Raw genomic sequence first — 23521 nt, forward strand, 5'->3', positions numbered from 1 at the left:
TCTAAAACACTTGGGGCCAGATGTATTATGGAATTCAGATTTGGAGATTTAGGACTGGGTCAACACACCATAGTCAAACCCATTCACGTTTCTGTAGCAAAACATGACTAGTCACACCAAAAGGGAAAAAGTAAGGATCATAAACAGCCTCTCATCATCTGTTCAGGTTTTGTCACCAAATAAGTTCAGATCATGGCAGGTTTGGGCAAATTAGTTCTTTAAAAAAAAAAAACCTTCTGATTTTCAAAGCTTTTCATATTTTGGAACTGTGGAAAAAGAATCATGGATTGGCATTATTCTTTGTATTTTACACAAAAAATTCTGTACCCCTTCCCCACCCCGACTCCCACCAGAAAGAAGGCGGGGGGGGGGGGGGGAAGCTGTGAGCTGTTTTTAAAGTCATTTCCTAAATAGCCTAAATAGTCATGAGGTAAAATTATGTTTGGGGGGGGACCGGGCAAAAAAACCCTATAAGTTTTACATTCATATGTTCACAAAACACATGTAAAGAACTTATGGTTCACTCAGCGATGGAGAGGGCAAAGGACCCTTCAGGCAGGATTCAGTGCCTGTAAAGGTAAAACAAGGCATCTTGCAAGTGAAGTAATTCCAGAGTCTTCTCTGGAATTTTTCAAGGAAAAAAAAAAAAAAAAAAATCAAAAACTGGTTTTGTTCTGTAATGACCTGAGCATTAGATGGAGAAAACTTTTAAGGTTATTTTCCCTTTCATCAAAGACTGCCATATTTTCTGCTGGCCTACACAGGATTCAGGCACAGCCCAAATCACTCTTTTCCTCATTTAGAGTTATGGTAATCTGTGTCTGGGCTTCCCTGGTGGCTCAGCAGTAAAGAATTCACCAATGCTGCCAATGCTGGAAACACAGGTTCGATCCCTGGGAAGGTCCCCTGGAGGAGGGCATGGCAACCCACTCTAGTATTCTTGCCTGGAGAATCCCATGGACAGAGGAGCCTGTAGGGCTACAGTCCATGGGGTTGCAAAAAATCAAGACACAACTTACCGACTAGACAACAACAATCTGTCCTCTACTGTTCTTACCTCCGTTGTCAATCAGCCAGCGGTTCTGACTGCCCATGGGGTCCTTCTTCTTGATCACACCCACCAGGTCACCTTCCAAAAGTGAGACATCCAGGTCCTGGGCTGCGTTGAAGTTCCGTTCTGCCTGGAAGAGCTTTTCAGGGGGATACCTTGCCAGGAGTGAGGCTCGAAGTTCTTCCGACTGGAGCATATAACTTGGCTGAAAGGCAACATAAGAGATACCATCATCTAAATCCCTCTGTGGCTGTTACCCCAGCAGTTGTATGTAATCACGTATGTTGTCAGTCTCAGAAACGGAGGCAATGACAGCCAGCTTCTCCCAGCTATCAAATGCTTCTGCACTGAGTCAGCCTGTGTACGGCTGGGGAAAAACCATAATCTCTTAGGTCATGTTTTGGTGCCTTTACAGCTACAGCTAGAGTAAAAAAATTTAACACATCCTTAGTTTTAGCTCTGTTATCCTATGATAAAAATATGTGATTAAACGGCTACCTAAAGAATCAAAATATCTAAGTAATATGAGTAAGTCTCCTTGTATTCTGCTATATGATTCTAAACAACTGAGACTTTCCTTATCTTGGCTTCTCATCTCTAAAAACAAATAATATTCATAAAATAAGAAAAAGTAAAGTGATAAAAAATGTGATACCCTTTTTTTAAGATCACTGGAGACGGAAATGGCAATCCACTCCAGTGTTCTTGCCTAGAGAATCCAATGGACAGAGAAGCCTGGCAGGCTATAGTCCATGGAGTCGCAAAGAGTTGGATACGACTGAGTGACTATCACTCACTTTAAAATCATATAAAAATTTTTTAAATTAACTTATTTTTTAATTGAAAGATAATTGCTCTACAGTCTACGAGATTATATGGGACAAAAATACTGAAGCACACACAGATCAGCAGTCTTGTAGATTATGACCCCATATGGCTTACCCTACTTTTCAGAATGTGGAAGAATTGAGTTCAAAACGAAAATAACTCCAGGTAAAAAGTGATCAGCCAATAACTGTTTGGCAGTTGATATATCAGATGATAATTTTTCCAATACATGATCAAAAATAGGGAGCCTGGCAGAATTAACATATCCTTAAACCAGTTCCCTTAATTGACTGATCAAAGTATTAATATTAATCCTTTATTAACTCCTTTCACTGTAGAGACTAGGCCCCAAGAATGCTGTGCAGAGGGCATGTGAAGTCTGTATCAGCTGGCACACTGCTGGGGCCTAGTGATAGTAAGTAAAGAAAGAATGAACACATGACAGATTTGAACTCAATAACCTTTGTTCTCCAATTATTATAAAATATTTCAATTCATTAAATTGTTCATCGGTAGAGACAGAGCTGAGTCAATCAATAACGCTGATGACAGCTTACTGGAATAATGGTTACCATGTGCCAGGCCAACGCCTAAGTGCTCTACATACTTTAACTCATTTAAATCGCAGAACAACCCTATGATGTAGCTAGAACGATTACTGGTGCTTTAGACATGAGGAAACTGAGGCACGTGCTCAAGGACACAGAGTGAGGCACTGTCAGAACTGCGATCTGAACCCAGGCGCTCTCGCTCAGGAGTTCACACCGTAACCACCAGGCCACATGAGTGTCGCTGGCTCCACTCACCATGCCGAGGAGCGGCTTTCGGGTGGACTGGCGGTCCATGGTCTTCCTCTCAAATGGTCTCTTGGTGGTAGGAAGAGACTCTGGGAAGAAGGTGAAAACCTGGAGCTGCTGCAGGACCCTGCTGTGCTCCTCATGGAAGATGGCAATCAGGTTCCCCTCCCTGCCGGTGACTTTGAGTAGCTGGAGTCCATGCACAAGGAGAACAGAGACAGAGGGGAGAAAAGAACACATGTAAAAGACCCCAGGACTGGCACGGTCGCCTTGAAACTCCTCAAGTGTGAGCCACCAACACTGCAGCCAGGGGGCCACAGGCCCAGCTCCCCCAGGGCAGCTCAGGGTGGAGAGACCATTCAAGGCCATGGGATCTCCAGCACCGTCAAGGCATCAAGAATTCCAGTTCCCCATGGGCTTGACCCAAGTGACATGGTTAACCTGCCTAGCTTAATAATAGCTTGACAACCCTGACATGTACTCCCAAAAAAACTTAGGGGGAACCTGGGAGTCCCCTTCTCCATGGGGAGGGAGGGTCTCACCGAGAGCAGTGGCTTCAGCTGCTCCAGCGCCTGACGCACAAAGTCACAGTGGGCCTCCGCGTAGCCGTGCACGCAGTTGCTGAAGAGGCCCTGCGCGTACTGGTGGAACTTGGGCAGCTCATCTAGCAGCTGGGCATTCAGGGCCTCATAGTTGTTCCGCGCCGACTGCAGCTCCTCCAGGGTTTTCTTGTCCTTTAGCTTCTCCGCCCGTTCTGTACAGTTATAGAAGTCCAGAAGCTTATCGAAGCGTTTCTGCACCAGCTTGTGGGGTCCTGTGAACATGCTCAGTAACTGATTCAGGGGAGAGATGACCAGCCGCTCTGTCCTCTCTTTCTGTGAAAATGAGAAAGGCACGGTGTTCAGTCTCAAATTTGTTGTTCTTAAAATCCTCTCCAGGTGGCTTGTGTTACATCCTGCACCACCTGCTTTGCTCCAAGCTAAACCTGTGCAGATCCAACAGTGTTCTGCCTACCTGATACCAGATGTCTGCACACAAAGCTTCTCAGCTTGTAACTCTTCACCCAACAATCTGCACACACCAAAGAGTATGCAAAACAGCTACACAGCTGTTGACAAATGCTTAACTACATTAACTTGATGTTGCATTATAACCCAGATGTGACCATTTGTCTGGTATCACTTATGTACATGTCTATACATAACCTGAATTTAACTTAAGGTTTAATTGTTAAAAATAGAATTACCATATGATCCAGCAATCCCACTCCTGGGCAAATATCCAGACAAAACTATGATTCAAAAAGATGCATGCATCCTCATGTATTCATAGCAGCACTATTCACAACAGCCAAGACATGGACACAACCTTAATGCCCTTCGATAGATGATAGGATAAAGAAAATGTGGTGCACAACACAGTGGAATACTACTCAACCATTAAAAAAGAATAATGCTATTTGCAGCAACATGGATGGACCTAGATATTATCACACTAAGTCAGAAGGACAAACAGTGTATCATACCACTTATATGTGGAATCTAAAATATGACACAAATGAACCTATCTATGACACAAAACAAAATCAGAGACATAGAGAACAGACTGGTGATTGCCAAGGTAGAAGGGGGTGGAAGAGGGAAGACGTGGAAGTTTGGGATTAGCAGATGCAAACTGGTATATATAGAATGGATAAACAACAAGCTCCTACTGTACAGCACAGGGAACTATATTCAATATCCTATGATAAACCATAATGGAAAAGAGTATGAAAAACAATATATATACACACACACACACACATATAACTGAGTAACTTTCCTGTACAGAAGTAATTAACACAACATTGTAAGTCAACCATAATTCAATAAAAAATAAAAACATTTAGTTGTTACATAAATCTGGGGTAGAGAAACTTTCACACACCCATCATATCTTCTACTCATAACTACTTAATAATAATCTGTTTTCACTTTTCAAAGATTTTTGTCTAATTCTAAAGAGATAGATATCAAGGGCATAATATGGATACAAAAAGAACATAAATAGGTACTTAGTAAACTTTAACGAAGATGCTACAGTCAGAATACCTGTAGGCTTCCCAACTATCATGTTTTCTTAGCCTCAAGCATCCAGAGACCTCCAAGATACTAGCAAAGCCCATCCATTTCTACTCAAGATATCTCTCTTTCTCTCCATTTAGAGTTTCCCAAGCAATCTGACATTCAGTAGTCTTTATAAAAGTAGTTTGTGCCATTTCAGAGATCTACTTGTTAAACTATTAACTGTGCCGAAATATTCCTTTTAAAATCATTAATCCTTTAGTTGTTTTCTTTTGGTCAGTTATCAACAGTGATACCAGATTAAATTTCCTAGTTTTCCTTTGTCACCTGCAATTGGGCTGGTCACTAACTATTAAAAAAAAATCTCTTTGCATACATGCAGGTCCTACTTGTTCTTTTAGCTGACTGACTGAAAGCCACATTCTGAATATAAAACCCTGATATGAATTTAACTAAAGGGCACAAGGACTCCTGGTCCATGGAAGCACGTCTCTAAGGCATGAACTTCACCAAGAGCTGGATGTTAGATAGAACCCTGGGAAAAGGGCCAATGCAAGAAAAGTGGGCTGAAGAGTCACTTACAAAGTTTGTGAAGAGCTGGTCACTGATGTAGCGATGCACCTTCTCGAACTGTTCCAAGTCTCTGTGTCCCTTCTCCATGCACACGTCCCACATGCTCACGGCAGCCACCACCTTCACACAAGCTGATTCCTGTGGCCAGGTACAAACACAGGTAAGACCAGACAGAACTTCCAGCCTCCATAATCCACCCTAGATAGCGGTTAGCAATGAGAACCAAACTGACCTGCCCGTCCAAGGGCTGTCACCCACTGCTATGGAGACAAGCCTTTTAAGACCTGGGGGCTCTGGTGTACACTTGCTATGTATTTAGAAAACATGGGAGGGGGGAATGGTCAATAGGGAGACAACAAAATTAGAGGAACTGTAGGGAAGAGTCCTAAAGCAAGGGAAATATACTTGGTTAAATCTCTCACTTTAAGCCAGTGTGCTCCTGAAAAGTCTTATAAGCCCTGATCTTTACTTAATCAAATTTTTATTCATTTTTTTGGCCATGACCTGCAGCATGCAGAATCTTAGTTCCTCAATCAGAGATGGAACTCGTACCCCCTGCAATGGACGCACAGAGTCTTAATCACTGGACTGCCAGGGAAGTCCCCTTAATCACAATTTTAAAATAAGGAGAGTTTGCTATTTAAAAGAAATGTAGGAAGCATATCAAAAAGTGGGGATTACTCAATAAATGCTAATGACAACTAGATAAAATAAAAAAACTGGATTCCTACCTCAAACCTTATGTGCTAATGTGAATTTCAGCTAGATTTATGACTTTAATATAAAATGATAAAAGTACTGAAACATAGGGAGATCTTTTAAAAATTATCTTGGAATGGAAGAGACCTTTTAAAGTATGACACAGAATGAAGAAGCCATAACAGTTTTATTAGATGACACAAAAATAAAACTCTTCTACACACAAAAAAATCTTAAGCAAATTCAAAAGTCAACAAACTGGGGGGTGTGTGTGTGGTATTTGTAAATCATCATCTCAAATAAAAGGCTATTTCCTCTAACATATACAAAAGTACTGTAAGTCAATAAGAAAAGAACATTAAATCAATAAATAAGTGCCCCCAGAATGTAAATTGATACAGCCACTGTTGAGAACAGTATGAAAGTGCTAGTCACTCAGTGTGTCTGACTTTTTCCCACCCTGTAGACTGTAGCCTGCCTGGCTCTTCTCTCCATGGGATTCTCCAGGCAAGAATACTGGAGTGGGTAGTCATTCCCTTATCCAGGGGATCTTCCCAACCCAGGGATCAAACCCAGGTGTCCTGCACTGCAGGCAGATTCTCTATCATCTCAGCTACCAGGGAAGCCCAAGAGAATAGTATGGAGGTTCTTTAAAAGACTAAAACCAGAATTACTGTATGACCCATGAATCCCATTCTTGGGCATATTCTCAGAGAAAACCGTAATTCAAAAAGATACACACAACTCAGTGTTCACTGTAGCACTATTTACAATAGCTGGAACATGGAACTAACCTAAATATCCACCAATAGGGGAATGCTAAAAAAAAAATGTGGTGTATGAAAACACACAATGGAATATTACTATATTACTCAGCCATGACAAGGCACAAAACTGTCATGTGCAGAGACATGGAGAGACCTAGAGACTATCCATACGGAGTGTGCTTAGTCGCTCAGTCATATCTGACTCTTTGTGACCCCATGGACTGTAGCCCACCAGGCTCCTCTTTCCATGGGGATTCTCCAGGCAAGAATACTGGAGTGGGTTGCCATTTCCTCCATACACAGTGAAATAAGTCAAAAACTGAAAAACAAATATCATATATTAACACATATATGTGGAATCTAGAAAAACGGTATAGATGAATTGATTTGTAAAGAAGAAATAGAGACACGGATGTAGAGAACAAATGTGTGAATACCAAGCCGGGAAGGAAAATGGGATTTACATATATATACCACTATGTATAAAACAGATAACTAATGAGAATTGACTGTATACAGTCAGGGAACTGTACTCAATGCTCTGTGGTGACCTAAATGGGAACGAAATCCAAGGAAGAGGGGATACACATATACATGTGGCTGAATTACTTTGCTGTAAGGAGAAATAAACACAACACTGTAAAGCAACTATACTGCAATAGATAACTAATAATTAGTAGATAACTAATGATTCGTCTAGTCAAGGCTATGGTTTTTCCAGTAGTCATGTATGCATGTGAGAGTTGGACTGTGAAGAAAGCTGAGTGCCGAAGAATTGATGCTTTTGAACTGTGGTGTTGGAGAAGACTCTTGAGAGTCCCTTGGACTGCAAGGAGATCCAACCAGTCCATTCTAAAGGAGATCAGCCCTGGGATTTCTTTGGAAGGAATGATGCTAAAGCTGAAACTCCAGTACTTTGGCCACCTCATGCGAAGAGTTGACTCATTGACTCATTGGAAGACTCTGATGCTGGGAGGGATTGGGGGCAGGAGGAAAAGGGCACGACAGAGGATGAGATGGCTGGATGGCATCACCAACTCGATGGACGTGGGTTAGGGTGAACTCCAGGAGTTGGTGATGGACAGGGAGGCCTGGCGTGCTGCAATTCATGGGGTCACAAAGAGTCGGACACGACTGAACTGAACTGAATGATAAATAAATAAATAATAGAAATGCCCTAAAATATACCCAAATCACAGAAAAAGAAATATAATGAAAAAAAAAAAAAAGAAAGAAATATAATGACTTAAGTCAACAGTATGTGAACCGAGAACTTCCAGATGTACAAGCTGAATTTAGAAAAGTCAGAGGAACCAGAGATCAAATTGCCAACATCCATAGCATCATAGAAAAAGTAAGAGAATTTCAGAAAAACATCTACTTCTGCTTCATTGACTATGCTAAAGTCTTTGACTGTGTGGATCACAACAAACTGGAAAATTCTTCAAGAGATGGGAATACCAGACCACCTTATCTGTCTCCTGAGAAACCTATATGCAGGTCAAGAAGCAACAGTTAAAACCAGGGATGGAACAATGGACTGGTTCAAAATTGGGAAAGGGGGTACATCAAGGCTATATATTGTCACCCTGCCTATTTAACTTATACGCAGAGTACATTATGCAAAATGTGGGCTAGATGAATCACAAGCTGGAATCAAAACTGCTGGGAGAAATATCATCAACCTCAGACATGTAGACGTTACCACACGAATGGCAGAAAGTGAAGAGGAACTAAAGAGCCCCTTGAGAGTGGAAGAGTTTCCTTAAAACTCAACACTCAGAAAATGAAGATGATGGCATCTGGTCCCATCACTTCATGGCAAATAGATGGGGGAAAAGAAGTAGTGGCAGATTTTATTTTCTCGGGCTCCAAAATCACTGCGGACAGTGACTGCAGCCACAAAATTAAAAGATGTTTGCTCCTGAAAGAATAGCTATGACAAACCTAGACAGTGTATTAAAAAGCACAGATATCACTTTGCCAACAAAGGTCCACATAGTCAAAGCAATGGCTTTTCCAGTAGTCATGTTCAGATGTGAGAGTTGGACCATAGAGAAGGCTGAGTGCCAAAGAACTGGTGCTTTCAAACGTAGTAATGGATAAGACTCTTTAGAGTTCTTTGGACAGCAAGGAGGTCAAACCAGTCAATCCTAAAGGAAATCAATCCTGAATATTCACTGGAAGGACTGATGCTGAAGCTGAAATGCCAATACTTTGGCCACCTGATGTAAAGAGCTGACTCACTGCGAAAGACCCTGATGCTGGCAAAGACTACACGCAAAGGGAAAAGAAAGCAGCAGAAGATGAGATGGTTGGATAGCATCACCAACTCAATGGACATGAATTTGAGCAAACTCTGAGACAGTGATAGACAGGAAAGCCTGGTCTGCTTCAGTCTATGGGGTCACAAAGAGTTGGGCACGACTTAGGACCTGAACAACAACAACATTCCTTTGGCAGTTTTTGAATTCTACACCATTTTACTTAGTTAAAAAACGATGATAATAGTAAGAAAAAATAATTTTTTTAAAAAGCAAAGGATCTCTTTTAAAGGAAATTATTTCACAGGATGAGATTTTCCTGTGTGAAGGACAGGGGTATATGGTATATTTATTTAAACACTATTCTATTAAATCTCCAGCAGATCTTCTTGACCCAGGAATCGAACCAGGGTCTCCTGTATTGCAGGTGGATTCTTACCAGCTGAGCTACCAGGGAAGCCCTAATTTCTATTAAATCAGCAGAGAAATTACAGATATTAAGAGAAAGGGTTCTAGTCCTGGACCTGACTTCATGAAGGAAGCCCTGCCTCAGGCAAGGAAGACCGGGGCCTTCATGATCTCCTAAGCTCTTCCAACTCTCTAGACGTATCCGTGGCTCTAACAGCCTTAGAGGCCCACGGGCAGCTGTAGATGAATATGATTATTAGGAAGTACGCCCCCCATAGGAACCATTCTCTTACTATTTGATCTTCAAAATGATTCTGACAAAATGAACTGTGATGAGTGCTTCTTATATAACTGGATATAGGAAACAGGGAAAAAAGTGTGAAGACTGAAAGAGATGAAGCAAAGAGCCAGGTCCCCTTACTATGAATACAACAGTGCTGATCTTCTGATGTTTAACTTTTAAATAATCTGCAAGAATCCCAATAAAAAGCTTGTCATGGTATAATGGTCATTTGAGTCCAGGTTATTCCACGTTCATTAAGCAATATGCTGGATGAATAGGAGAACGGCTGGAATTACACTGTCAGCAATTCTAACAAGAGCAAGGTCTTGACTCACCCGGATGTGCTGGAGGTAGAGAGACAGGTCTCGGATAAAAGATTTGATTAATCGTTCTTGCATTCGGAAGTTTTTCTCTGTTTCTTCAAATACTTCATCTTTAATCTGTTCAAAATAAGTAAGTGCTGTTAGCAAGTTTGGACTCTCCCTCAGTTGATTTTACTAGAAATGCATCTTTCTTACGCACATCTTTTGTTTAAATTTTAAGCCTTTGATGTTTCTGAATCATATGGAATTGGATTTAAGCACTTCTCCAGGCTTTGACAGAGCTCCTGAGTATACACAGGTGCGCCTGTCTCCACCCAACCCCGCTCTGTTCGTGACAAAAACCCCCTTTTGGTCAGGCTGTTGGCTTCACCGGTGCTGCTGCCTGGCCAGGTTTGCCCTCCCTCTCCCTATGCCAAACGTGCCCATCTCCTTTAAAGCTCAGATTAAATCTTGCCAACATGAAGCTCACTCTTACGGAGCTCCTGTTTACTTAAGTAACACACTGTGTAGAGATCAAACTGCAAAGCTTAGCAACTGATTCTTTAGTTGGTATTTTCCACTGACTGTAATCACATTCACATGGTTCAGCACATGAAATCTGGAGACTCTGGATCTTCTCTGTGGCTGTTTTACAAGTCACTCAGCTAGGTGATCTCCTAAATCCCTTCTACCCTCACATGTCCACAATTTTGATTCCCCAAACAGATGATAAACTCCTTATGGGTGTCTAAGACCATGATAACTCTTATATGGTGACAGAGTTGGCTTCCTGATTTGTCTTTGTAAGCAGCTTAAGGCTCAGATGGAGGGTTGCGGGGGGGGGCAGTAGATTTAAATAAACAGTAGAGGAACTTCCCTGACGGTCCAGTGGCTAAGACTCCATGCTCCCAATGCAGCAGACCTGGGTTCAATCTCTGGCAGGAAACTAGATCCCATATGCCACAACTAAGACCCAAGGCAACCAAATAAACAAACAGTAGCTGCAGGATGTTTTATCTACCAGCTAGCAAACACCAAGAGGATACTAAGAGGGGAATCTTACCAATTCACACCATGTAGGCTGCCCTGTGGAGCCCTGAAAAGCAGCCAAAGACATGCTGAACCTTCAAGGGCAGTAAACTCACCTGTGGAGCAAAGCCAGTGAGATGCTTCAGATGACTGCTAACCCGGTTGGATTTCTTGATGATGGAGTGGATGTTCAGTTTGGAAATTTTCTCCATGAGGCTATCTTCATCACCCTTTCGGTACTTGAGAACTGGGGAGTGAGTCAAACCGGTGAGTGGAGAAAGCCCTCTTCCAAGCATGGATAGACTACAAACGAGACTAACAACCCAAACTAGAGCTAGTGCTTATTTTCAATGAGCTTATGACTGAGCCCACAAAATATTAATTCAAATCACCATTTATGGACAGACTGGATACCCAGAGAACAGCAGAGACTGGAGAAGATTAGAGACAATGAAGGAAGGTCGTGGAGGTAAAAGGGAAAAAGCCTAAGATCTGGAGTCAAGACAACCTCTGAGTTCAATGCCTGGGTCTGTCACTTCATCAAGGTGTGGCCTTAGGGAATTCCCCGATGGTCCAGTGGTTAGGACTATGCACTTTCACTGCCAGGGCCCAGGTTCAATCCCTAGTCAGGGAACTGAGGTCCTGCAAACTGTGAGGCATGGCCAAAAAAAAAGTGTGGCCTTAAATAATTCACTTAATTTCTCTGAGCCTCATTTTCCTTTCCAATAAAATGAAGACAGTAACAGTACCTGCCCACCTTAAATGGTCTCATACACAAATGAGATATGTATATCCAATCACCTCACACAGTGAAATGCTATCAGGAGCTGTCTGCCTGTGTGTCATACATCAGTCCGTCTGCAGAAAACCCCAGAAGTAACAGTAGAAGGGTAGCAAGGGAAGTCTGGGTGGTAGAGAAAAGCACACTTAACTGTTGTAGGAGATGAAGATGACATTATATGACGAGATATGAACCAAGACAAAGGGCTCGATGGCCAGAGGGCTTTAACAGCCACAGCCAACATTACACATAAACATGGGTGACATAGCTGAAGCAGGAGGGGGAAATGATTTTAGATAAATATGCAGAGTAGTGGAGACACAGGCAGAGAGGCTACATTATAGATTCTTTGAGCTATGAATGATAAATCAGTTTATTATAGCATGGTCACCATGCAATACTCATTGAGTATTCAAAATCAAAGTTTTGACAAGAGATTTCATGAGACAGAAGACATGGTTCAGTTTGTCCTCTATCATAAAGAAAGAGTGGGTGGTTTGTCAACTGACCACACAGTTTTAGGGTGAGGGGAGGGGCTCAGACCAGAGGCAGGACTGATAGGGCCAGAGAGGTGGGCAAACTGGGGTTTTCTGAAAGAAGACAAGAAACTTCTAGCTTAAGTGGAAGCAAACATGCAGAGCAAAGAGATGCAAGAATGGACCAAAAGGGACTCCCTTCAATGAGATGAGAAGGCAGTCAGTCACTCAACTTGAAGGAACTGTCCGGCTCAGCCATTCTCTAACTGGTCTTCGTATCTCCTGGGAAAGACTCATTGCTATAAGCTTCGTCACACATGCCTTATTTCCAACATGCATGGCTGTGCTTTCATTATCATCGTTGCTTTCTTTCATGATCTCATTTTCCCCAAATTCTATTACCATTTCTTCACCACAGCCCTATTACCTACCATCTGCCTGTCCACCTCTGGTTTAGCAATTAATTCTTTCGAGGAGAACATTCTCAAGGGCGTGCCTCCTTTTCAGCAAGTATGCTTTTCTTACCCAGGTCCTTTCGACGTTTATACTCATTAATGTTAACGTTGATTTCCTTGACTGCAAGGACTGCACTGGTTAAAGGCACTTTATCTGGGTGGGATTCAGGGGTGGAATTCAATAACTCCATCAGCAGCAATGGGTAACGCATTACTCTCTGCACTGGTTTGATGAGGAAGGAGCCCAGGTTAATATAATTTGTGCATCCCCTACAAGAGAAGGGAAAACAGAGACTCTGGTCAACTGTCAGTAACACCGGGCCTGTAGCCAGTATTTGTTGTTCCTAATACAGCTCCGTTCTCTCACCCTACTTCCCAACTTCATTCATTCACATTTACCAGGTACCTAACAAATATCAGGGAGTGTTCCAGGTGCTGTGGATTTAGCAGTGAACCAAAAAAGTCCCTGCCTGGTGGGAAGAGGCAGACAATAGTCAAACCAACATTATACAAAGTGTCATTTGGTTGTAAGTACTATGGAGGAAAATACAGCAAGGTAGGTCTACTTCTAGACCTGCCTTGACCTCTAGCTTCTGTCTATGAAAGAAGAAAACAAAAAAGCAGCTGGAACTCACCATTCGTTGTACAGGCTCCTATAAAGCAGTGAGCGTGAAAAGAAGAAACAGCTGATTAGAGAAAATACTGATGCTGATTTTCACATTCCTCCCAGAACATATTAGTCCAACTAATGCCTATTAGCTGGGCAGACAAAAAACACACGAGATAAAAGGGGAATTGTGAATGTTTATGGTGGCATTTCTAGTCTATTAAAAAAGTCAGTGAGCCCATAACTTCACTCTGACCTATTCAGACACATATTACATCCTCACAACCTGTCTCCAGACATGAGAATCTCACGATGGTCGAGACCAAACTACCTTCCTGGCAGCTTCTTACCTGAAAATGCTAACCTTGTATGTATAAATAAAACTGATTTTAATGGATATAACTACAAGCAGGAAGCTACTTAAGATTTCCATGATACAGAACCGGAAAAGGGCAAGTTACACAGAAGGATCTCCGATGATGTATCGCTTATATTTAAAACACAATAGATTCATAGATGTCATAAGAAGTCTAGAGAGACATGGGAGTGACTTCCAACAGGCAGAACTAAAGATCTATGATGGAATGAAGTGCTCAAAACTCCTACTTAAGATCTGCCAAGGAGTCCTGAAGATGCTTCTGGATCTTCTCATCCTTCTCATAGATTTCCAGCAATGAGATGGCCTCATCATGATTCTGGCAGTAAACCTTGTATGTTCCTTCAAGCTCATCTCGGTGATCAAGAAACACAGGTCCTGTGGAATATACACAAACACAGAGTGTTTTCAGTAACTCTCTCCTCAGCATCCTAAATGGAAGGTATATAACCACACTTTAATACCAGATAACCCTATCCCTTAAACAAGAAGCTGTTTCCCTGTAATAGCTTAAAATTCTACTTATTTAACCCCAAATTAAGAGAACTATCTCATCCATGTTTTTATTTTTCAGAATCTATACACATGGCACACACACCCACATACCCAGTTCCTGAAACAGCCTCCAGTCCCTTTTCAGTCAGGCAGAGTAATCAAGTACTCTCTACATAGTTATGTGATCAGAACCTATAAAGACCTCTTAGCTCCCCAAGTCCCAAATCTCCACAGAGATAAAGAAATCCTTCTATGGCAGCAGCCTCTAATCTTTTCTTTGTGCATCAATTAAATACAAGGACTATAAATGACGTTTATTATATTAAAATATCCATAATATAAAACTCCCTGAATCTATGATATAGTAATTTATGTACTTCTTTATAAAACACTGAATAGCAAAACACAGCAATGAATCGAACACACCATAATTTCAAGTATGATGAGTGACATAAGAAACTGGTAACATGGGTTGTTTCTGGGATTTCAAGATACCTGCAACAACTTAATGTGATACGAGCATGTGACTTTAGTTGGTGAGAAAGTCATTGTTCCCTACAGTCATATCTTAAATCAGTGCTACATTTTTGTTATAAACTTCTATCCAAGTTGGTGGACTCCTTGAAATCTACCCACAGACCCCCCTTCCCCCGCAGTCTACACCAGTCAGCCAAAGGAACAGTTCCTAAACACACTTCCACAGAGCAGTCGCACTTAGAGCAGCTGCCTGAGCATGCAGACTCCCTGATTTGTTAAAACCCTTCCTCTTGTGCCTCTTCCCTCTCTCAGAGAACCTGCTCCTTCCTTCTTCAGCTTGCACTGCTCCCCAAAAGACAACGTCCTCTCATTCTTGAGCTTCTCCCTCAACATATGGCCCTACTTACTGCTTCCCCTACAAGCACCTCTCTCTCCCAGCTGGTCTGGGCATGAACCACTCCCTCAGGGAGCCCATCTCTCTCTACAAGGTCACCTCTGTTTCCTCCATGTTACGTCCCATGGAATTCCCTATTCTCGTGCAGAGCACTTTTTATTTAAATGAAATGTATTTCCTTAATTATAGCTCCTTCCTCCAAGAGCCTTGACTATGTCCACACACGTCACACTTGTGCTGCTGTCCCACTGGCAGCCTTAGTCAACCCTGTGACTCAAGGGCCCAGGAGTTAGAGAGTGGGGCTGCTTCCTCTTGACCTTCAGGGCCACCGTGGAGGTGTCCACCAGTGTCTCCATTCAGTTTCACCAACTGATGTTCGCCTGGCTTCTTCCCTTCATATCCTCCAGCCCCCTACCCACCACCCAGCACTCCTAGAACCTTCATGCTGACACCCATGACTCTGCACACACCTCCATTCAAGAGTTTCCAACCTCTGCAACTGTGCCTCTTCTGCATCAACTACAACCTAGCAAAGCTATGCCTTAACTTACAGTGTCTTTTCAAATTTAGGTCACAACCCATGAATAGGTCATGGACTCTACTTTATGGGTACGATCAGCACATATCTGAGGAAACAGAATGGAACAGAAAAGAACAGAAAACACTGGACACAGTAAAAGCAAGCACAGACACACACAGACATGGATCCTGGCCGTTATGTAAAATATATTTCTTTCTGTGGGACATGTTTAAAATAATTAAAAGCCAGTTCCTTACATATTACCACATATTCAGAGTCTCCTGGTACTTCTTTCTCATCTCAACCTCCTCATGTTCTAAGTCATCCAAGCCCCGAACACCGACTATTCTCTCTTTCCCTGTGGACCCTTGTCCTACCTGTACTAGAATTCTTCTCCAATCAGGCTTATAAATTAATTCAAAGACGCTTTCTCCAGCATCCTGGATTACCTTGGAATTTCACCACATTATTCACTGTATACTTTTTTCATTTCTATTCCTAGGTGATTAAAAACTGCTTGGGAGGCATACTTTTAAAAGGGGAGTCAAGCGTACTACAGAGCAGTTTGAATAGTATGCTTCTGTTTATCTAATTTTTAAAAAAAATGGTGATGGGGGACCAGGATAGAGAAAATACATATGTAAGTTCTGTTATGAATCCAAAAGGAGATATAAGAAAACTAGTAACATTAGTTGTTTCTGGTTGAGAAGAGCTAAGTGGCAGGGACAGACAGAGTTTTCATTAAGCAGTTCTTTGTACTTTTCAAATTTTATGCCATGTGAATATATTAAAAGTTACACTTAAAATATATATTACATATTAAACTTAAGAAAAATAAAACACTGCTTATGCAATTCAAGTCAATCTGCCCTTTGCAAGTAGCTGAACAATGCTTTAATTTGCCTTCCCTGACTTTCCAGAACCTTCCCTTATCAGATATGCAAAACCTTGTCCTTTATTAATTCCCCCTGAGTGCACTGCCTGGCCTCCTGTTGACTAAGACTGAAGCCCCCCAGCCTGGTGCGCTCATTCAGCCTGTTTTGCCTACTGTATATCATGGTCACTGCACACTGTCCCTCCTTGTAAAGCTAACCCTCCTCTCAGGCCCTCAGCCCTTTGGTTCCCAGGCCCTCTCCTCCCCCATCCTCTGTGTGCCTTCAGCTCATCTCAGTCTGCTACCTAAATTCCTGGTGTCTTGGGGCAAGAGGGGAAGGGGAGAAATAAAATGGCTAAAATCGTATGGGGTGAGATTATGGATATTCTGTTTTTATTTCTTCTTTTATTCTTGTCATAATATACAGGTAAAATATCATTCTATAAAAATGGGGTCACCATGGCTTCCTCCAGTCAACGTGTGTGTCCCCTTCCTCAACTTTCCTGACCTCTGGCCTCTACAGTGAGGCTGAGAGCAGGATCCCAGGCTTCAGTTTCTCTTGCCATTCCATAAAGTACTATTAATACATAAGCAGCTGTTCTCTACAGAGGCTAACAGCATATGCAGAGACAACAGGAAAGACCTGATAACAGAGTACTAGCCATGTGACCCTGGGCAAATTACTCTCCTGCGAAAGTCTCAGTTTCCTCATCTGTAAACTAAGATTAACAGCAGGTTAACCTCATAGGGCTGTTGTAGGGAACAAGTGCAATCAAGCTTGATGTATCTTGAAAGGGTGTGTGGAGTACTATAAACCCTGGAGAAACATTAACAAAGCTGCACTATCACCTACCATTCCACAGCCACCACCCCTTTCTGCAGGAGGGCAGAGCCCCGACTATTCTTATATCCACTTCTCTCCCTGATGAGTCAGGTCAACACCACCTAGCTTAAGTCAACATCATGAGCCCATTCCCCTCTCTAGTGATCTACGTAGGCATATGCATGTGACCAGTTCTGGCCAATGAAAAACAGAGAATTCCAGTGAGGGGACTCTGGAAAGGTCCGCTTATCCTTAAATGACACAGGGTCACTTTTTCCTTCTGTTGGATGTTGTGATGTGTGTAGTGGGATGGCTAGAACTGTGGTAGCATCTTGTCACTTTGATTCTAATAAAATACCAAAGTGATAGGAAGTCCCCTCCCACATGGTACCAGAGCTGGTCTGTATGACAGGTAAAATATGGCAGAAGCGATGGTGTGTCACATCTGAGACCAGGTTATAGAAGACACTGGCTCCCATCTCAAGCCTCCTCTCTCTCTTGGATCACACAGTTTGGGGAAAGCTAGCTGCCACTGTCATGAAAGTGAGAGGCCTACATGGCAAGGAACTGAGGACTGATGATCTGAGTGAACCTGTGGGACCAGATCCTTGATTGAGCCCCAGACGCTGGCGGCCCAGATAATAGCTTGACTCCAACCTCATGAGAGACCCAGAGCCAGAATCACCTAGCTAAGCCACTCCCAGATTCCTGAACAAAAGGAAATGTGACCCGCTTCTGTTTTAAGGCACTAAATTTTAGTATAATTTGTTTCACGGCAATAGGTAACTAACACAATTCCCTTGTTTATAAGAAATAGATAATTGTTTTTCAAACGTTTTTGACAATGACCCATGTGAATAAACACATTTTAAATCATGACTCAGTGGACATATATGTAGAACTGAAATAAAAATTTCAAAAACTGTAGTTATTATTTACAGTGCATTCTGATATTTTCCATTTTATTGGAAATATATATATACTAGATATTAATTTTTTTAAAGAAATCATTCAGTAGATTTCTTTATTAATAAAAGTAAAGATAAAGGCAACCTTTTGAAGATCAATTCTCCATGGTACTTCTATATGATTTGGGACAGCTCTTATTCCAGATTAGATGTCCAAGGATGTTTGTATAACAGAAAGCCTTGGAGGATAGAGACCGATTCCCCTTTCTGGAGAGATGGCAGGTTTGTTCCTGACCAGAATAACAAAGACAATGTCTTCTTCCTGCACAAAGCTGGACGAATCTGCCAGCAGTACTATAATACTGGGGTTTATCTAAATGTGATTGGTTCCTTAGCTGTAAGATAAACCCACTGAGTTACCGGGTCCTAAGATGATTTCATGACCCACTAAAAGACTGCAACTGTCAATCTGAAAAATATCACACCATGTAACAACAAAAATTTCTTCTATTGCAAGCATCCTATATCACCACAAAGTAGACCAAATAACCTTGGAACTAAGTAACTAAAACTTCATTTTCCTAGTAAAACTATTAAATACCAGTGCTCTTCTCCTCTGTCTCCTACAAAAGAAAAAGAAAAAAAAAAACCTGTTTCTGAAATAACAGCAGGGGCTCATACCTATGTTATCGCTGATTTCCAGATCAGTCAATAGTTGTTTTGAGACCTTAATCACCATCTGCATATTTCCAAAAAGTCCCTCAAAATCAATGTTTGGTATCTGAGAAAGGAAAACAAAACAAAGATGCATAGAAATAAAATTAATAGCATATCATTCACATTAGAAACATCTCTTCAAGGATGATACAAAAACTCCTGAAGGTCATCTTCACCACTCTCGTGAGGTTTCCAGAATGGGAACACCTAACATCACCTTCAGTGTCACCTTCTGTCCTTGATCCAACTACTTTCTGCTCCCCCATCCCCATTACCATAGTGAAATGACTGTAGAACCAATTTCTGTAACTGTAGAATAATTGTACAATTATTGTACTGAGACAGAAATTCCACCCAGGACCCAAAACCTGATGGCACCATCCACTTCCTCGAGTTCTTATGAGCGACTGCTCCAGGAGTCCATACCCAAGCTGAGCCCAGGCGGTCAAGTAACAAGCAACAGGACGGACTGTAAATCCCCAGGATACCGTTAACCTTCCCCTCTGCGTCATCCCCAGCATTTAAGAGAGTGTCTAGCATACACATATTAGTAAGAGTTTCTGGAATAAACCTGTAAATCAGATGCTACAGCCAGGTAAACCATCACCAGACTTCATTATATTAATATTACTGCACAGCTTCCCAGTAAAGTGGTAACTCTAGACTCACTGGAACTGTTTTCGCCACAGAAACAGGAAATGTCCTAGGAGTTATTGCAGTAACTTAAGTTAGTAAGTTAATAACGGACTTGATAAGTGACAGGATGGGGAAGGCTTAAGCTGATGACACGTTGTCAACTGGGGCCCTTGAATTAAGAGCCGCAGTCACAACCTTTATTTCAAACCCAATAAATCGTTGTGGTGAAACCTCCCGTACCCTAAGCCTTAGGCCTGGAGACCCATGTTCATGGCAAAGCTCACTTTCTCCCATAGTTCCCACCTGTGCCTGTTGCAGGGGAAACATGATCCGCTCAACACACATCTCCAGATCCCGGATGTAGTCTCTTTCCGTCTGAAGAAGTTCCTCTATCACCTTGGCTCTCTTCTCTAGCATCCTTTGCTCTGGGTTTTCAGTGGACACAGAACCAGAAGGGGCCATCAGTGATGAAGACTGGGAGGAGAGAAGCGTCATTTCTAGAAGGAAAAAGAGAACAGGTCAGCAGCTATGAAAGCAGGCCTCTGCAACAGTTTGAGTTGAAAAGAGCACATTCTTTTTGAGTTGAAAAGAGCACAACTGAAGGTCTCATGATTGTTGACCATCAGGAAACCTGATCCCCAAGTCCATTCTAATCACAAATATGAAGAGCTGAGCAAGCTTGGAGACAGAACTTCTCCCATCTGTGAGATACCATTTCTAGAATCTGTCCTAAAAACAAGCAGCTGGCCCATTTTATGAGGACAAACCAGTGGCCACAGCCACTTTGCAAAAGAGGCTGAAGGAGGTGCTGTTCTTATAAAGAACTGCTTTCACTTAGGTATAAAACCTGTTTCAGGAACTTAGCAGCAGAGATACCAAGCTGGAAGTTATAAATACTGATATACTAGCACGTGTTAAAAAGAGTATTATGGAAACATAACAATGCCAGCTAAAGGGAAAACAAGAACTATGTGGGAATTCTCTGTCTGAGATCTGGGTGACTGCATGGCCCACCTTAACCCAATTACTGTGATGGCAGATTAACATTCAGTTCAGTTCAGTTCAGTTCAGTCACTCAGTTGTGTCCGACTCTTTGCAACCCCATGAACTGCAGCACGCCAGGCCTCCCTGTCCATCACCAACTCCCGGAGTTCACTCAAACTCAAGTCCATTGAGTTGGTGATGCCGTCCAGCCATCTCACCCTCTGTCGTCCCCTTCTCCTCCTGCCCCCAATCCCTCCCAGCATCAGAGTCTTTTCCAATGAGTCAACTCTTCGCATGAGGTGGCCAAAGTACTGGAGTTTCAGCTTCAGCATCAGTCCTTCCAATGAACACCCAGGACTGATCTCCTTTAGGATGGACTGGTTGGATCTCCTTGCAGTCCAAGGGACTCTCAAGAGTCTTCTCCAACACCACAGTTCAAAAGCATCAATTCTTCCACGCTCAGCTTTCTGCAGTCCAACTCTCACATCCATACATGACTAGTGGAAAAACCATAGCCTTGACTAGACGTACTTTTGTTGGCAAAGTAATGTCTCTGGCTTTTCAATATGCTATCTAGGTTGGTCATAACTTTCCTTCCAAGGAGTAAGCGTTTTTTAATTTCATGGCTGCAGTCACCATCTGCAGTGATTTTGGAACCCCAAGAAATAAAGTCTGACACTGTTTCCACTGTTCCCCCATCTATTTCCCATGAAGTAATGGGACCAGATGCCATGATCTTTGTTTTCTGAATGTTGAGCTTTAAGCCAACTTTTTCACTCTCCTCTTTCACTTTCATCAAGAGGCTTTTTAGTTCCTCTTTGCTTTCTGCCATAAGGGTGGTGTCATCTGCATATCTGAGGTTATTGATATTTCTCCCGGCAATCTTGATTCCAGCTTGTGTTTCTTCCAGCCCAGAGTTTCTCATGATGTACTCTGCACAGAAGTTAAATAAGCAGGGTGACACTATACAGCCTTGACGTACTCCTTTTCCTATTTGGAACCAGTCTGTTGTTCCATGTCCAGTTCTAACTGTTGCTTCCTGACCTGCATACAAATTTCTCAAGAGGGCAGTCAGGTGGTCTGGTATTCCCATCTCTTTCAGAATTTTCCAGTTTATTCTGATCCACACAGTCAAAGGCTTTGGCATAGTAGTATATAATAAAATATTTAAGAATTGTCTGGGCTTCCCTGATAGCTCAGTTGGTAAAGAATCCACCTGCAATGCAGGAGACCCCGGTTCAATTCCTGGGTCGGGAAGATCTCCTGGAGAAGGGAAAGGCTACCCACTCCAGTATTCTTGGGCTTCCCTTGTGGCTCAGCTGGTAAAGAATCCTCCTGCAATGAGGGAGACCTGGGTTCAATTCCTGGGTTGGGAAGATCCCCTGGAGAGGGGGAAAGGCTACCCACTCCAGTATTCTGGCCTGGAGAATTCCATGGACTGTATATAGTCCATGGCATTACAAAGAGTCAGATACGACTAAACGACTTTCACTTTCTTTTTCCCTATCAAAACAATAACGAAGACTCACAAGCAAGTTCTGTTACTTCAAATGTTCCGGAAGATACAAATGTACTATAAATATGAAGTTCTTTAACAGTATTTTCAATTAAAAAAAGAAAAAAAACCTCTGCAGCCACACTACATGATCTAAAACTGAAAACAAATGCACATTTTGTCATTAGCTTTTACAAATACCTGTTACTTAGATATATATGAGAGATCTATTATCTTATATATAAAATGAGATGGCATTTATTTTAAATAGATGTTAAATGCTAAAATAAACTACTGAGAAAATTTCAACAGTGAAGCAATCTCTGCTGTTTATTTCAAATTCCTTAAGATCCACTTTAAAAAATGACGACTTTGGCAAGTAAACATACTAGCAAATCTGAGTGGGATTACAAGAATATTTTTACTCAGATCTAAGAAGTGAAAACACAAGTGTTCAAACTATTAAACTTATGGAAAACTAAGCTTTCACAGCAGATTTTAGTCTCCAAAATCCTTCCCCACTGCCCCTTCACTAAGAATTTAGGAATTCCAATGTTTAAAAAGTGTTAACTCAGATTCTGGTTTCTAAAACCCATTCTCCAGTAGAAGGAACCAGAGTTCTTTGGAGAAATGGCTCTTTCCAAGGCAAGGGAAAGGTAGATGAGTCTGAAACATCTTACGGCAGAAAATAAGGACATGCTGAAGAAAATGATGGGACTGTATTGAAAGGGCATGGAACCAAATTGAAGGGGCTCCCACTGGCCAAATCTGTACAATTCGAGTATCAAAATAAATAAGCACAGCAATGAATTGTAATCTGTTGATTAAAATAAGAACCCATGAACTCTCATCAATAATATATACACACATAAATAAACAGGGGAGAAGAGAAATGCTCTTTCTTATGGCAGAATGTCAGCTAATAGATACAGAAGAGGACTTCCCGGCGGTGCACTAGATAAGAGGGCGCCTGACAATGCAGGGGATGTGGGTTCAATCCTTGGTCTGGGAAGATCCCACAGGCCACCAAGCAACTAAGCCTGTGTACCACAACTACTGAGGTTGTGCTCTAGAGCCAGCTAGCCACAACTACCAACCCCGAGTGCTGCACCTACTGAAACCTGGGTGCCTAAAGCCTAAGCTCCACAAGAGAAGCCATCACAATGCCTGCACTCCACAACAAACAGCCCCTGCTCACCCCAACTAGAGAAAGCCCTCACAAGGTAATGAAGACCCAGCACAGCCATACAGAAATAAATAAAATTATAAATATATATATACATATATAAGAAATAACAGAATTAGAAAAAAAATCAGTATTTTGCAGCCATCAAAATAAAATTTAGTTCAGGCACAAACCATCAATGGATGATTCCAGTGTTAGTGGTAGGGTTTTGATGATGATCAGGATATCTGCATAGTTTTGAACTAGTTACTAT

The 23521-nt window shown here is 41.9% G+C and overlaps 1 protein-coding gene across 3 annotated transcripts in view; it reads right to left on the bottom strand.

Moving 5' to 3' along the window:
• LOC102397777 (dynamin binding protein) overlaps positions 1-23521 on the bottom strand; it is a 118866-nt gene that overhangs the window by 4606 nt on the left and 90739 nt on the right. For all 3 annotated transcript variants that reach the window (XM_006067604.4, XM_044935339.2, XM_025274306.3), the window contains 11 exons: positions 19907-20100; positions 18932-19031; positions 13990-14137; positions 13412-13429; positions 12847-13046; positions 11181-11311; positions 10069-10173; positions 5322-5450; positions 3219-3551; positions 2686-2865; positions 1058-1256 (listed from right to left, as the gene is read on the bottom strand). In XM_006067604.4, coding sequence (XP_006067666.4) covers positions 1058-1256; positions 2686-2865; positions 3219-3551; positions 5322-5450; positions 10069-10173; positions 11181-11311; positions 12847-13046; positions 13412-13429; positions 13990-14137; positions 18932-19031; positions 19907-20100 — 1737 coding nt within the window. The remainder of the gene's footprint in view (positions 1-1057; positions 1257-2685; positions 2866-3218; positions 3552-5321; positions 5451-10068; positions 10174-11180; positions 11312-12846; positions 13047-13411; positions 13430-13989; positions 14138-18931; positions 19032-19906; positions 20101-23521) is intronic.

This window comes from Bubalus bubalis, chromosome 23 (genome assembly GCF_019923935.1).
Source record: "Bubalus bubalis isolate 160015118507 breed Murrah chromosome 23, NDDB_SH_1, whole genome shotgun sequence".
Lineage (NCBI taxonomy): Eukaryota > Metazoa > Chordata > Mammalia > Artiodactyla > Bovidae > Bubalus > Bubalus bubalis.